Consider the following 17,375-nt stretch of genomic DNA (forward strand, 5'->3'; position numbering starts at 1 on the left):
CAGAGTTACTCCATTTCCCTCAGCTACAGCAACCCCAGGAATAGGCTGTTTCCAGAGTCGATATAAATGTAGAGACAACAGTTAAAGCGCTTTATTAGCCCAGCCATTCCAGCAATACCTGTGTCCCGGCTCATGTGACATCAGGGACAGCTAACACACATGAACATCGGCGGTGGAAGTGTCTGCATTAGAATCACAGTTCTGTTTAGTTGGGGGGTTTATTATTGTTGTTTTCAGTGACCGTTATTTGTTAAATGCTTCCTGTGGGCCAGGTACTATGGTCAGTACTATCCGAAAATTCTGCTAGCAAATGTATAAAATTGGTACTCTTATCTCTACTTTAGAACTTAAAGTTTAGTGATTAAGAGTGCAAGCTCTGGGTTAAATTGCCTGATTGATATGCTGGCTCTATTGCTTACTAGCACTGTGACCTGTGCCTGTCTTGTAACCTCTCCATACCCAATAATTTTTACCTGTAAAGTAGAGGTGATGACAATGAAAGATTTGTAGGTTAATAGCCTTGTAGGTTATTTTGAGGAATAAATGTGTTAATACATGTGAACTGGCCAGATCAGTGTCTGGCATGCAGCAAGCAGTTAACTGTAAGCAATGAACTATGGATGAAGAAATTTGTTCAAAGCCATATAGCATATACATTTAAATTCTGGTCAGTTCTATTCCAAAGCCCATCCAAATGATCGACCATTAGAGTACCCTGGCTTTGTCAGGACAGTTAACCTGTCTAAGCTTCAGTTTTTCTCACCAGTAAAGTGGGGATAACACCGTATCTCCTACACAGCCACTGCACAGCATAATGTAGGCAAAAATACTATTATAGAACATGGCCCAGAGCTGCAGACAATCCGTGACAGTGAATTTACTGTATCTCTACATCTATATGGATAGAATATCTGTATTATACATCTCTGTGTGTGTGTATGTATATATGTAAAATAAATAGCTATATAGCCAACTATTTACTCTTAAATGTTTCTCATAATGGTGGAACTTTAGAATGGTTCAAAGTATATTTTTTATGAGTTTACTCCCATTTAAAAGAAGAACTGGATTAGTGTACTAGATAATTAAAAACAGTTTTCTTCCTAATAAGGTTTTATTTTATATTTTCAACATTCCAATGGTTTTAAGTAGGTCTTTTCTGGATTTTTTTAGAATAGCTCAAACAATGTTTCAAAATTATCTAAATACTTTTTCTTTCACAAATATAGATGGACCATAAGTTTGATTTTTATATCACAGAGAAAGACACAGATAGTTATAATCTAGCAGGAAATATTATATGTTTTTGCTGTTGTGCTTTTTTTTTTTTTTTTTTTGGTATGTGTGTGAGAAAGGGTGTGATGTCATTCTGTCTCCACCCCCTGTGAGTAAGCCCACGGCAGAGCTCAGTGCAGCCGCCCGCCTGTCACTGGGAGACAGTCCACTTAAATGCAGCTCCAGAGCTGCGGACACCCACCAGCATCAGTCCCCGTGTGAGGTGGCAAATGCAACATGCTCTCCAGCTTGGGGTGTCTACTTCTCTGTGGAAGTATTGCACTAGCCCTGGGAAATGCACAGAAATTGCCAAAAGGCAAGTAGCTCTGATGTTTTGTGTTTTAAAAAATAATTTTTGAGATGCTTGTTTTTAATTGTTGATGTTAAATGTGGTCTGCTTTACCAGATGGGGGTAATAGAGTTATATGGTGGAGAGTCAAAGTTCAGATGTGTGAAGGAGTTACTTAAATTTTACTTTTCTTTTCCCCATTGCGATGTGCTTTTTATTTGGATGTCTTTATTGCAAAAATGAAAATCAACTTATTAGGTTGAGCAGATGTTTCACAGAAGCTTGAATGGTATAGTTTCAAACCACAGTATTTGTATATTGAATCAAATTGTATAGATGGGTATTGTAGCCTGTTAAAAAGAGTTGTTTGGTGTTTTTATCCCCCTTCCCAGAGACTAAACCAGTACTATCTCAAGGTTTTAAAGAAGCTAATTCTGAAACCTTGACTCTTTGGTGTAAAGCTTACACCTACTGTTAGCTCAGGCGATGAAGGATTCTAGGAATTGTGTGTAGGGTCATGTGCTACCTCACAGAGACGCTTTGCTCCAGCAGAGTTTGACGGGGGTTTGATCGGCTGGGCAGGACACTCCCCCCTTTCCTGCCTAAAGTGATCTCATTTTAGTGTTGGTATTTTGTTTACAAATGTCATCAGAATAAAATTAAAAATTTGAAATTTAGACCCTTAAAGCAATCTTTTAAGCTCATCAGCACCAAAACAAGAGCTTTTCTCTCTTCTGTCTTTGAATATAAAAGTTACATGTGCTTTTTTGCTCCTTTGTAAAGACACTTTTCTAAGCCAACTCCAGGTCTGAGAAGGCTTTTTATGGCTGCAAACTGCTGTAGTCAGCAGGATTATGAAAAACAGGCTGAAACTTCCCATACAGTGATCATGGAAAATATTGGAGGTAGTGCAGAGCAACAGGCTTGTCAGAACCCTGGTGTGTATACAGTCAGAGAGAAAGATTGTTAGTGTCGGAATATCCAAAGACCCTTCCTAGGTCCTCCCTGTGGATAGTTTACTCCAAGATCATCTCGTCCCAAGTGAAAATTGTCTCCTGAGTGTGTTGCAAGAAAGTCGAATCTAGAATTGTGATGGCTGAAGGGTTTGGCTAATTGATATTTTACATGATCATGTAAAAAGAAACAAAAAAAGGCAAAGTAAACCTTCTCAACTCTTATTGGATAATTACGCAAAGAAAAATAAAAACAAGTACACACTATTAGATTTTTATTTTCTATCAAGAAGTTTGTTCTTTAATCATAGTAGAAGTGTTTCAGTAAATCATTCTGAACCATAAGCATTCAGAATTAATTGTTCCTGGTGCTGAAATATTTAATAAGGACACACAATTTGAGAGGAACCTGGGAGTTTCCTCAGGCTCAATTTCTTACCTTGGTTTATTTTGCCTTGTACTCACCGTACAGGGATGACAGCTACAGTTTTCTTACTGCGGATTTCTGTAAATTCCAAGAGCTTTAATTATCATGTTCCAATCACTGGATACAAATCTCTTGACACAATTTTCCTTTCTTTGTTACGGTTTAAAAATAAAGTTGTCAAAACAGCCATGAAAGCTTTGGTTAGTCCGTTACACTTTAATCCGAAATGTTTTTATTCAGGCTTCTTTTGCAATTTCTGAAAATATCCATCATTTTGGTAATATAGAATAAATGGAAGTTTCCTTGTCTGTAATGCTGTATTTTTTCTTTACTATGAAAGCTACTGAGGAACTTTCTTTTAGCTAAAGTTGCCTTTCTCAAATTTATCTCAGGAGTAGGTATGCTGTCCTCACGGGGGATCGGCGCCAGCATCTGCTCTCCTCCAGTAACTTGGGAAGCGCTCATGCTTTGTCTGCTTCTGGAGAGTCCCAACAAACCTGGGAATTTTACAGGTTCTGAAAACTTTAGTTAAGAAACCTGTCCAATTTTTTAAACCTATTGTTTCCCAAACTCATTTGCCTAAGACTGCTTTTCTAGTGGAATAGCTATGATATCTTGCCAGGGGCATTCCTTCCACAGCACACCTTTGGAAAAATGCTGAAGCAAAGAAGAAGAAAAGAGGAGAACACTTTCTCTCCTTCCTTTCTACTTTAGAATCAGTGAAATACCATTTGTGATTTAACAAAAGGATAGAATTTTGTAGCTGGAAGGGACACTAATGATCATCTAGTGTGGTGGTTCCCAGACCTTTGGGTTTATGAACCAGTAAAAATACACATGTATTTTTAATATCAGGGCCCTCTTATGGAGGGGACACTTGAATTTTGCCATCCAAGGATGTCAAAGGGGAAAGTTCCCATTGTTCATAAAAACAAGCCACTTTAACAGATTTATAAAATAAATAAATTTATGAAAATATATACTGTTCTTATTTTTCTCATTTCACTGCAGACTTAATGAACTTCATCACAGGCTAACGTTTGTAGCTATTGACCTAGCGTAACCATGTATTTTACAAATAAAGGCACCCAATGGCAGGGATAGTTAGTAACTTTCCACACTGATGGCAGAACTGGATCCTGGGCTTCTGACTTAAAATTGTGTTCTATTTGAGATATAATTCATAGTATATAGATATTTAATCTACATTTGGTCATAAGAAAAATAAATACTTTTTAATAAGAAATCACTTGTTGTATGTCTTATGCCTGTTTGCATATCTAGCTACATACTTATAGAAAATAAATTAGAAGAGTCTTGCTGTTTTTTAAAAGCTTAAAGTCAGAGGCTATTATTAACAGACTTCTCTCCACTTTTCAATGACTATGTTCTCTGGTAAATCATTTACCTTTGCTAAATCTCAGTTTTCTCATCTGTAAAATGGGAATAATGTTAATAATCTCATAGTATTTTAGGATTAAATGAGATAAGAAATGCAAAGCTTTTAGTAAAGAGTCTGGTATATATGAAGTATTCATTCAATAAATATTTATTAGGTCACAAGAAAGTGGGTTAATATTGAAAAATATGCATACAAATAATATGTGCTCTTGTGTCCAAACTGTCAGATAATCTCTCAGCAGATAGAAAATGTGGTAACAAGTTCTTGGCAGAAAACTAGAGCAAGGGAATAAACATTGCTCTACAATGAGAGAAGGCCTGACCACTGTCAACACAGTGTTTGATTGTCTAGTTCAAACACTGCTCTTCTCTATGGAAATCTGCACCTTTGCCTTAAGATCACCTTTTCCCTGGGAACTGGTAGGGCCTCATGGAGACTCCTGGAGAGATCATATTGAAGTTGTTGTTCAGGAGAGAAGTAAACTATAACATACAGGCCTTCGAGAAGAATTACCAATTGTTTCACACCTTTGCAAGTCCCTGTGCTCCCACTACCTCTCAGAATCTATATTCTTGGCACCATAGAACTTTTTTTCCTCCTGGAGTACAGGCTAAAATAAAAATCACAGAGAACACTATATAGTGACAGGAGCCAAAGAAAACTTATGAGACATGAGGGGCTCGACACACCTCTTTGCAGAAAATCCTGTGTAATCAGCCAGAAGGCAAAGGCTACTATTTCTAGCTGACTCTCAGTTCTCCTGAGGCACATGGGAGGAGAGCCACAGAGGCACATTCAAGATACAAGTGTAATCAGATGGGCCGAGGACGTGAGGCTCTTGGGAGTGACTCTTGGCATGTGGCAGAAGACAGAGGCATCTGGCTCTTTGCCTCATGTTCTTACCTGACAAGGTAGAAAGAAGTCTCTGACTCTCCAAGGATAAAACACACAGAGGTAGATGATAATAACAATAACTCTCATAGCTATTAATAACTGTTATTATCATAGATCACATTCTTTGAGCTCATGTTGGTTGTGATAATTTAGGGCTAAATATTTTTAATGTGGAAAATCTAACTAAATTCTTAAAGCTTTCCTATGAAACAGCTATTTTGTTATTTTCATTTTATAGAGCACAAAATTGTGTGCCTCAGAGTGTTGAAGTGATTTGCCCAGAGTCATAAAGCCAGCAAGTGGGAAAAGACCATACCTTTAATTTCTGTGTAGTATTACTTCCCTGCTCTATGTAAATATGTGTTAATTCATTCAAGTAACAAATTATAGTCTGTGTACATGCAGAGCAACTGAGCCTGGGAACACACAGCTTGGCACCTGTCTGCAGGTAGCTGGTCAGTTAGTGGAAGACACAGGGATGTATGGGCATAATAAATGAGATTGCTATCTGATTTGGGAGAAGTATAAACAGCTTTGAGAACAAGCAGAAGAACCCAATCTTGACAGAAGGATCAAGAATTATAAGACAATATGGCACCCAAGTAAAGGCCTAGAAGATAAATCCAAGTTGGGGCAAAGGATGGTGGCTAAGAGGTGAGCAGCCTTCCCAACACAGAAAAGTGTAGGGCCAGACCCAGGCAGCCCCCAGGAGCCGGACCTCAGTAGGTGTTAAAGTACTCAGAGGGGAAGCCAGGACACAGGTGTCCACACGGGCTGCAACTTTGGCTTCCGTGTCTTGATCTACCTTGACTCCCCAAGACGATCGCAAAGAGGCGGAAGTCCATCTTTGGAGAGAAGGGTTCCTACTTTTTGCTTTGTAAACTTTTCCAGCCACTCAACTGGGGTATAGCTCTCACTCTCCACAGAGACCTCTCAACCTCATTTTGACAAACCAACAATGTGTTACTCAAGGGCCCAGTTCCTTTCTTTAAAGGGTGACTGATACTTGGGAGGGCAGAGAGGATTTTTTGCATCTTAAGGCAGGGAGATTGTGAGTGAGGAGGGATCATTTGATGAGGAGTACAAGCCTAGGAGGAAGGGTTCTGCTATTACTTAAGTAATATGTATTTATGTATTGGTGGGACAGCATTGAACAGTACACTGAAAAAAAATTGTTCTACTCCTAAAAAAAAAAAAAAAACAGGCAAAATAGCAAGTTTGAAACCAAAGAGAGTTACTTTAGTATCTTTTAGAGTTCTAAAGTTTCTTGGCAGTTTTACTGATGTATTTGTCTATTCAAGCACTATTTATTGAGCATGTACTAAGTAACACTGAAATTCACCCCGTGATAAAAAACCTTGTATTAGGAATGTAAAAATTGATCAAGTATAATTTGTTTTGGTACTAAAACAATCATGTTTAGAACCCCAGGTTTGAAAACAAGGCTTCCCTAGCCATGTAGCGCAGATGGTCAGAGCATTGTCCAATACACCAAGGTTGTGGGTTCAACGTCTGGTCAGAGCACCCAAAGACAAACAAGCAACCAAAGAATGCATAAATAAGTGGAACAACGAATTGATGTTTTTCTCTTTCTCTCTCTTTCCCCCCAGCCTCTGTGTCTCTAAAATCACTAAAAATAATTAAAAATAAGGTTTCCCTGTGTTAATCTTACATATACTAGTTTACTATATTAATGAAATGACAGTTAAAATGGTTTTGTAGGTTACTGTCAGTTGACAGAAGGTGTGTCTAAGGCAAAAACATAAGATGTGTGATGAAGGGAGGGCCATTCAGGGGATGTGACCAACCATTCTATCTGGGTCACCATCCTCAAAAATACTTCCCTTTTTCCTGTCCCCTGCTTGTGATTTCTAAAAGTAGGTATAAAAGAAGGAATGTGGAAAGCAAGTATATAAACTTAATAAAAGTGATCTAGAACAACTATAAAATTAAAAAATAGATGAGAATCTAGTGTGAGAGATTACTAAATAGTCGAGTACAAAATGTAAAAATAAGTAGTATCAACTAAAGAAGGAACATGCTAAAAATAGAAAAACAATGCTTGAAATATGTATATCCTATTAAAATAATGTTTAAAGAATATGTTAAGCCCTGACCAGTGTGGCTCAGTGGGTTGAGTGTTGTCCTGGAAAGTGAAAGGTCACTGGTTTGCTTCCCAGCCAGGGCACATGCCTGGGCTGTGTGGGCCATGTCCCTGGTTGTGGGCATGTGAGAAGCAACCAATCGATGTTTCTTTAGCACATTGATGTTTCTCTCCCTCTCTTTCTCCTTACCTTCCTCTCTCTCTAAAAATAAATAAATAAAATCTTTAAAAAAAGAATACAATAATTAGCCACAGTGTTATGTATCAGGCATGGTGTTTAATGCTAGGTGTTTATATAAATGATCTCATTTTATTCTTATGCCAATGAAATATATATTATTATGCCCATTTCAGAGGAAGAAGTAAGCCTAAGGAGTTATCTATTGCTGCATAAAAAATTGCCACAACTTTAGCAGCTTAAAACAGCCCATTTATTATTTCACAGTCTCTAAGAATGAAGAATCCAAGTCTGGCTTAGCTGGGCCCTCTCCTTCAAGGCTCTCACAAAGCTGTAGCAAAGGTGTTGGCCAGGACTGGGGTCTCATCTGAAGGCTTGATGGGGAAAGGACCTACTTCCAAGTCTTATGGTTGTTGGTAGCACTCAGTTCCTTGATGGTTGTTAGTTTGTGGGCCTCATTTCTGCACCAGCCATTGACCAGAGATCACCTAAATTCTTTGCCACATGTGTCTCTCTATTATGGTCACTTGCTTTATCAAAGTATACAAGCCCTGATGAGTCTACAGGCAAGATGAAAATTATAATTTTAAATAGTTTAATCATAAGGTGACGGGACAAGTCCTTTGCCAAATTCTATGAGGCAAAAAAGCAGAATTTATTTATAAAAAGTTGTGTATCTATTCTTACATGTTTAAACTTCAGTCACCTTCAAAATACTCTCCATTTGATGCATTACACCTATCAAGAGGTTTTTTCCACTGCTCAAAATACTTTTTGAACTCATCAATTTCATGCGTTTTAGTGTTTTTGCTGTTTTTTGTTTCACCTCTTTTACATCAGCAAAACATTTCCCTTAGAGGACTTTTTTCATCGGGGAAACAAACAAACAAAAAAGGCACTTGGAGCAAGATTGGGTGAATGGGGGGGGGCACATGACCCCCAGGGATCATGCTATTTTTAGTCAAAAACTGCCACACTCAGTGCAGTGTTAGCAGGTATACTCATAAATCACCCATCATGAAATGGGCAAATGCATTGTCTTCCAAAAAAATTCACTGAAGCTGAACACAGCCTCTCACAAACACAGCAGCTGGTACACTGTTACAGATGGGTTCCTGGAACACCCAGCAGGGGAAACCTGTACTACAAGGCACCCATGATCCAGAAAATAATCCCATTTTTTTTAGGTCCCCACTCATATTTGTTATAAGCAACTCACAGGTCCTATCATACAAGGACGTGAATGCAGGAGGAGGCGATTATTAGGGCTTATCTTAGTGTCCACCCACAATAAAAACAGTCAATAGCTGCTTGAAGTCACATGACTACAAAGTGAAATAGTAGAACTATGAATACAGAACATCTAATTCCAGAGAATATATTTGTTGGAACATTAATACCCCATTCACTTCCCAGAGAAATCAGCCTTTAGTGACAGATGCTCAGCAGGCAAACTGCCAATTTGTCTCCCACCATGGTTGGAGTATATTCTAGGAACTCCCTGAAAGTTGAGATAAATATCTTAAGAGTGCAAAGACTCAAGGTAAAAAGCACTCTCTGTGGACCTTATTTTCTGTATGCAAGTATCCAGTCAAAGAATTGAGAGCCCAGAAATAAACCCACATGTATGTAGGAAAATTTCAACAAAGGGGCCAGAAACAGTGCAATGGTACTGGGAAAACTGAAAGGCCACATGCAAAAGAATGAAATTAGACAACTTTTTGTCCCCATATACAAAAATTAACTCAAAATGAAAAAATCTAAATATAAGACTTGAAACAATAAATTACATAGAAGAAAACATATGTACTAAACTTATGCACCTTGGTCTTAGAGAAGATTTTATGAATTTGACCCTGAAGACAAGGGAAGTAAAAGCAGAAATTGATGAATGGGGCTATATCAAACTAAAATGTTTCTGCACAGGAAAAAAAAAACTGCCAACAAAACAAAAAGGCAACCACTCAAATGGGAGATGATATTTGCAAACAACAGCTCTGACAAGGATTTAATATTTAAAATATATCAAGAACTCATACAATTCAACACCAAATAAACAATCCACTTAAAAAATGGGCACAGGACATGAACAGACACTTCTCCCCAGAAGACATACAAATGGCTAATAGTTATATGAAAAGATGTTCAACTCCACTAGCTATTAGGGAAATGCAAATCAAAACTACAATGCAACACCACCTCCCACCTGTTAGAATGGCTAATATCAACAAGACAGGTAATAAAAAGTGGTGGAGAGGTTGTGGAGAAATAGGAACTCTCACTCACTGCTGGTGGGGACATAAACTGGTAAGTAACTGTAGAAAACAGGAGGCTCCTCAAAAAATTAAGAATAGAGTTACTATATAACCCAGCAACCTGTTTTCTGGGTATCTACCTGAAAATTTTGAAAACATTCATTTATTCTCAAAGATCTATGCATGCCTATGTTCACTGTAGCATTAATAACCAAACTGCCCTTTGATAGATTAGATAAAGATGTGACACATATATACAATGGAATACTTTTCAGCCATAAGAAAAGATAAAGTATGGCCATTTGTGATAACATAGATGTATCTTGAGAATATCATGCTAAGTGAAATAAGTCATGTAGAAAAAGTTAACCACATGATTTCACTTATATGGGACATAAACTGAAAACAACAAATGAACAAGACAAACAAAAACTTATAGACACAGACAGTAGTGTGGTGTTTACCAGAGGGAAAGGGGGTGGGGGTGCAGTAGGGGTAAAGGAGGTCAAATAGATGGTGACAGCAGAAGATTGGACTTTGAGTGGTGGGCACACAATGCAATATACAGATCACGTATCACAGAAATGTACACTGAAACCCATATAATCTTATTAACCAGTGTTACCCCAATAAATTTAATTAAAAAAGAATCCAGTCAATGCCTAGATTTCTGTGCTGATTTCTTCTGTGGTACCTCAAGTGTGGAGAGATATCCCATGTAGAGAGATATGCAAAATAAATTCCCTCCAAATAGAAACTCTGTCTTTTATTGTAAGAATCAGATACCACCATCTCTCAAATAAAAACAAAATGAAGACAAAGTGAAAATGTTATTTAACAAAAGTTACAAATATGAAGCAATTAATACCTGTAAAGTTGGTGGTATAGTCCCCATAAGAATGTGTTCTGAAACATGTGTGAGTGGCTTTTCCAGTAGGCAGAGGAGTTGCTATAAGGTCAAATTAAAGTTATGTTTGGAGGAGGAAAGTATACTTCCACCAGTGGGAGCAATGGAGACAACTGGATAAGTTAAAGGAGCTTCTTTCAGATCCTTTTTGGTGTTAATGAAACAATTCTTCCATAGACTCCAGTAATCAAAACACAAAATTTAGGTTATACACAGAATATATTCTTTTTATATATTTTTAAATGAGGATGTTTGTTTTCTTTTTTTTTTAAGATTTTATTTATTTATTTATTAGAGAGGGAAGGGAGGGAGATAGAGAGAGAGAGAGAGACATCAATGTGTGGTTGCTGGGGGTTATGGCCTGTAACCCAGGCATGAACCCTGGCTGGGACTCGAACCTACAACACTTTGGTTTGCAGCCCGTGCTCAATCCACTGAGCTATGCCAGCCAGGGCTAGAATATATTCTTAATGTGACATCCAGAAGCTTGTAGAATTAATACTAGAATACCTGGGGGGGGGGTTCCTGTAGCCCTTGGTCTCTTGTGTTGAGGTGTTCCCCGAAGTCTAGGAGGTGTGTAGTGAGAAGGGTCAGAAACTTCAAGTTCTCAGGCTACTTTGTGAAAGTTCTGCAGACAACTAGACTGAATTAGGACTTAATCCACTGCTCTGCTCTTAGCTTGGATTCCCCACCAAGCACCTTCCACAGTGAGATTTTTAGAGTATATGGTAGGTTTCTCTGACCTAACAAAACCCTGACTTGTATTCCCAGTGATTTTGATAGAAATGTGAGAGCCCTGAAGCTAGTGTGAGGCTTCTAGGTCGTCCTGGAATAGCTAGCACACACTATAAAGTCAACTACAATTCCTCCCTGTGAAAGTCTGAAAAGGAGGTAGAAGGTGTGTCACCTTTATAGAAGGTTCATTATCCAGTCGTGAGCTATATATTTAAATACATACATAAGAAAACCAGACTGAATCCAATCACTCCAAGCACCTTCTGATCAGATTAGAAATCAGTGTTAGAGAAAACTGAAGCCCCGTTCAAGCCTCACCTGCAATGCAGCAATTCAGTGTTTCCTTTAAAAACAAGTTTAGCCCTGAGTGCAAATACCATGACATCTATCCCAAGAGTTGTAACCCTCACTGCACATTAGAATAACTGAAACCTTCAAAAATATCAGTACTGTTCTGCTTCCCTACTCAGTTGTGATTTCCTTGGTCCGAGGAGGGAGAGTTTTAAAAAATCCTCAGGTGATTCCACTGTGGCCTGAGTTGGGACCACTGATCAACTGTTTTTGAAAATTTGCATGCATAAGTGATCGATAAATCTTTCTGGATGAGTGCAGGGTAAAATTTGGAAGTTGCAAGTAAATTATTTTGTTATTTAAGTTTTAATATTAATTTAAAAGTGATTTTTATTTTTTTACTGCTTTGTTCCAGGATTTTAAAGCATTATTTGAAAAACTTTTGAGATTTTCTTCTCAAGCTATATGAAACATAGAAATATTTATAATTGAGATTAACATTTGGTTTTGGTATTATAAGTGCTAATCTCGACTTTTATAAAATCTCAGAAGCCAGATCTGAGAAGCTATAGTAGATTGTGTTTTTCAGGACTGAACTTACATCTGTTCATTTTGTTGTTCAATTAAAATTTAAAAATATTATCATATTAGGATTATAAAGATAAGCGAGACATTGCCTATCTTCAAAGAGTTGAAACTAGCTGTATTTAAAACTACTTGGCCACACAAAAGTCATTTTCTTTTAGATGAAACTTGGTGTCTTAATTCTTCAATCAAAATTTGCAGGAGTTCAGTTATTCCATATATATATTGTATATATAAATGAAAAAAATGAACTCAAGCAATATGTTAAAAAAAGCAAAGCACCTCATGATCTCAGATAATGCAAAATACAGGAGCTAAGAAAATGTTTAGTGAATTTCCCTATTTGGAGGGTCAAGATTATTTAAAATGCCTTTGGAAATGGTTCCTTTAGCCGAGCATATTACTACAATATGTACATACATCCCAGCTCATCTTCTTTGTTTTATGTTAAGGAAAATTTGTGAGAACGTAACATGGTTTATAATCTGAAACTTATTCTGCTCTGTCTCCAATATAGTGAAAGGTCTTTCCTCTCTCAGTGGAAAAGAAACCCTGCTAGGACATAGCTTGGGGGTGCTTTGATTTCCACAAATTGCTGAAGTGGTATTCCCAATTTCCTTTCCCCTTAAAAGCCTCCTTTGATTTTTCCATTCCGTTAGCTAATACGAAAAATTTCTGGTTTTCCAAGGGCCCCGCTGAGAGTCCACTGTGCATGTGTATGTGGGTGTGCAAGACCTAACAACAGGCTTTCCTTCTCCGAGAGCAGCAGAATCTGTCGTTGAAGGAAAGGTTTGGGGCGGCTGCCAAGGTCACGCTGGCAGAGGACTCTGGAATTCAGTGCTGTTACAGACATTCTGGCAGGGATGCAGGACAGAGCTCCTTCTCCTTTCACTTTCCCAAGTGAAGTTAAAGCTATCCTAGGCAGTAAGTTTAGGACAAGGTATCAGATAATCTGAAGAATACCTCCTCCCTTCCTCTCCTGACTTATCCTCTTCAAATACCTGACTAATCCTGTTGTCACGGGATGATTCCCTTATAATTCACATTTTTACTACAATTAGAAGATGTTCTACCATTGAGGTTTACTCTAATCTGTTATTTCATTGTAAATTGGGAAGGTAAATATTGGAAAATAGCAATGGGGTAATGGGTAAAGCACAGGAATAAATGTAAGCCTAGGCACATGCCATGATGTCCCTCAGCCTCAGGTTTTCTTCCTTGGAAAAAACGGGGAATAATAAAAACAAAAGTTCTTTTTTTGCCTCCACTAATGAATATTAATATCAGGATGATTTCAGTGGACTTTTTGGTAGTAACTTTATTAACCTAAGTAAAAGTAAAAGGAGATGTGTGGAGGGATGAGAAACATTTTTCTTTAACTTTTTTTCAATTAATTGATATTCAATATTACATTAGTTTTAGGCACTCAGGATAATGCTTAAACATTTATATAACTTATGGAGTGATCCTGACACATTTTGAAAACCCTTTACCTGCTAATGCAGCTAGAGGATCTCCTAGACAGTCTAGTCTGCACACTTCCTGAAAAGACAGAGCTAGAAGAGCGTTGTTGCTGGATGTTCATGCCCACTGTGTCTGGGTCTGTGTAGTGTCAGCCTCGCAGTGACACAGAGACTGAGGAGAGGAGCCATGGAACTATGTGTTTCTTAAACACAGTCTTGCTATCAGCATTCTGCTCCTGTTGCCAGTCCTACTCTCCCCACAGGGTTTTGGAAGGTCCTGATCAGAGCATACTGACCTTTCATTGTGAAAGCTTTGGGAACACAGATTGTGGTCTTCGGTCATTTTTTTTCTGCACGTATCCTTGGGATGCATTTCTGTGTACTTGACTTCCACCCAGATGCTGCTGCAGTCTGTCTGGCTGATTCCCAGGCCCTGGGTTGGTCTGATCAGGTGACTGACTGATCAGTCATTTGAAGAGATTATTTTTCCTGCCCTCACTCTTTTTATTCCAAACCCTCCTTTTCTTCAGCCTCCTTCTCTCTTTCTATTTCCCTCCTTCTTCCCTCCTTTCCTCTTTCTCCCTTCTCTTCACACCATCAGAATCCTCTGAACTTTTCTCCTGGCTCCTGCCCCAGCCTCTGCTGCTGGCCACTTTGGCTCTCTTCCTTGCCTCACAGCTGACTCTTCATTTGTTTGGTTACAGCGGAAATCTTCCCTTTGGAAGACAATGCACACTTTATTTTTATTATTTTTTTCAAAGCAGGAGTGGGTGTTTCTATGTCATGCTAAATGTTCCACTTGATTGAAAATATAATTTTTTCACCCATTTATCTTGGCATCAGCACACTTGCAAAAAGCATAAGTTTACATTCATCTGATGAACTCTGTGCACATTGGATTAGCAAACCATAACTATATATTAACACTATAGTGCATTCTTAAATGATTTTAAATATGGCATATATACATATGTGTATATATACACACACGTATACACAAACACATACATACATACATACAGGGTTTGGCAGAAGTAAGGCCCACTTGAGCATGGTTGGTAGGGTAATAATTGGTAATATTACCCATGGTCAGTATGGATGTAATGATTTATAGTTTTAATTTGAACATTTTACCTAAAATGTCATATGGCATGCTTGAATGTGATATTGTTATGTTACAGAATTACATGCTTCTAGTTTTGTCATAAAAAGCATTATTTGTGCTGGACCCTGTATAATTAGGTTTCCAGATCCAGGTATATTATGTGTGCCATTCTGCATTGTGCTGGTTCTCCTTGTATACAAATAAAAAAACAAATAAATATAAAACAGATAAAAGTCCTATAAATGGATTAAATTTGGTGTGATGCACCATTGGTTTTTGATTGATCAATATGCTGGTATTACTGTGATTTAGGGTTTTGCTTTTATGTAGAATAATCTAGTTGCAAAACTCTTTATAAAGTCTTTCACTGGAGAAAGTAATTATTTTTATTATCCTGTTTGGAGAACAGTAATTAACATTTTAAATATTGATATTATAACTGAATCACAAGAATGATTAATAAAAAATATCCTTGAGGGAGTTCCAGCCAAGATAGAGGTGTAGGTAGAAACACTTCACTTCCTCGCACAACCTAAAGAAGGATACCAACCATTTTAAGCATAGTAAACAACCAGAACTTCCAGAAAATCAAACTGCATGGAACTCTGACAATAAAGGAGTTAAAGAAACATTCACCCAGACCAGTAGGAGGGGCAGAGATGGGCAGCCGGGCAGAGAGGACCCCCAGCAAGGCAGCAGATTGTGCAGGCGAGGTGGGGCTAGTCGACTGACCAGGAAACTAAAGACTCAAAATCTCTAGCTGTAAAATTCTGTGGGGTTTGCAAAGGCGGGGGAAACTCCCTGTCTCACAGGAGAGTTCATTGGAAAGTGGGGCTAGAGCAGGGCTAACAGTGACAATGTCCCCTCTCAGACCCCTCCTCCACAGACAGATCCACAATGCAGCAAAGAGGGTTGCCCCACCCTGGTGAATACCTAAAGCTCCGCCTTTTACAACATAACAGGTGCACCTAGACAAAGAAATATGGCCCAAATGAAAGAACAGATAAAAACTCCAGAAGAAGAGCTAAGCAGCAAGGAGATACACAACCTATCAGATGCAGAGTTCAAAACATTGGTAATCAAGATGCTCACAGAACTGATTGAGCTTGGTTGAAAAATGAAAGAACAAATGAAGGATACCCAAAGTGAAATAAAGCAAAATATTCAGGGAATCAGCAGTGACAGGAAGGAAACCAGGACTCAAATGAATGATTTGGAACAAAAGGAAGAAATAAACATCCAACCAGAAAAGAATGAAGATACAAGAATTCAAAAAAAGGAGGAGAGGCTTAGGAACCTCTGGGACAACTTTAAGTGCTCCAACATCCAAATCATGGGAGTGCTAGAAGGAGAAGAAGAAGAGCAAGAAGTTGAAAACTTATTTGAACAAATAATGAAGGAAAACTTCCCCAATCTGGTGAAGTAAATAGACTTCCAGGAAGACCAGGAGGCCCAGAGAGTCCCAAAGAAATTGGACCCAAGGACAACAAGGCACCTCATAATTCAGTTATCCAAGATTAAAGATAATGAGAGAATCTTAAAAGCAGCAAGAGGAAAGGAAAGAGTCACCTACAAAGAAGTTCCCATAAGACTATCGGCTGACTTCGCAAAAGAAACCTTACAGGCAAGAAGCGGCTGGAAAGAAGTACTTGAAGTCATGAAAGGCAAGGACCTACATCCAAGATTGCTCTACTCAGCAAAGCTGTCATTTAGAATGGAAGAGCAGATCAAGTACTTCCCGTATAAGGTCAAGTTAAAGGAGTTCAGTATCCAAGCCCTTATTATATGAAATATTAAATGGACTTATCTAAGAAATTGAAGAAGATCAAAAACTATGAACAGTAAAATGACAACATACAACAATCAACAACTGAACCTAAAAAACAAAAACTAAGCAAACAATTAGAACAGGAACAAAATCACAGAAATGGAAATCACGTGGAGGGTTATCAGTGGGGAATAGGGTGGAAAAGGTACAGGGGATTAGAAGCATAATTGGTAGGCATAAAATAGATGGGGGAGGTTAAGAAGAGTATAGGTAATAGAGAAGCCCAAGAACTTATATGTACAACCCATGGACATGGACTGAGGGGGGTGGGATGTTGGAGGGGAAGTGAAGGGTAGAGGGGAGATAAAGGGGAGAAAAAAATGGGATAACTGTAATAGCACAATCAATAAAATATACTTAAATAAAGAAATCAAAACTAAGATTGTGCTAGACTATGTGCTCCACAAATTCTAAGACCTGGTTGCTCATTTCAAGTGTTTTTCAAACAATTTTTTCCACAGAAGCATAACTAGATACAGATGCCAGATTTTCTTACCATGCTGGCTCCAGCTGGTGTTAAGACTAGCCTATGTCTTTTTAATTTGTTCTTGTACATCTAATTCTGCTGTTTCAATTACTTTTTACTTATGCACACTTATTCCTAAACTACTGTGAAACTTACCTGTATTTTATTCATTTTTCTAGAAATTGTTTTCATTCTTTCTGTTTAGTAATTTTAGTATC

General features: G+C 38.0%; 1 protein-coding gene and 1 long non-coding RNA gene across 3 annotated transcripts in view; one reads left to right on the forward strand and one right to left on the reverse strand.

The window, feature by feature from the left end:
* The first annotated feature begins 1,399 nt into the window (after positions 1 to 1,399).
* Positions 1,400 to 17,375, forward strand: part of LOC114490991 (ABI family member 3 binding protein) — a 247,096-nt gene continuing 231,120 nt past the window's right edge. The window contains exon 1 of one of the 2 annotated variants that reach the window (XM_036017995.1): positions 1,400 to 1,591. In XM_036017995.1, the coding sequence (XP_035873888.1) occupies positions 1,513 to 1,591 (79 nt within the window). In that variant the 5' untranslated portion in view covers positions 1,400 to 1,512. The remainder of the gene's footprint in view (positions 1,592 to 17,375) is intronic. The other variant, XM_036017996.1, reaches the window with a different exon arrangement.
* Positions 7,147 to 14,829, reverse strand: LOC118498875. Its single transcript, XR_004901365.1, has 3 exons — positions 14,775 to 14,829; positions 12,308 to 12,313; positions 7,147 to 7,157 (listed from the first exon to the last, which is right to left on the reverse strand). It is a non-coding gene; the product is annotated as an uncharacterized LOC118498875 (long non-coding RNA).

This window comes from Phyllostomus discolor, chromosome 2, assembly GCF_004126475.2.
Source record: "Phyllostomus discolor isolate MPI-MPIP mPhyDis1 chromosome 2, mPhyDis1.pri.v3, whole genome shotgun sequence".
Lineage (NCBI taxonomy): Eukaryota > Metazoa > Chordata > Mammalia > Chiroptera > Phyllostomidae > Phyllostomus > Phyllostomus discolor.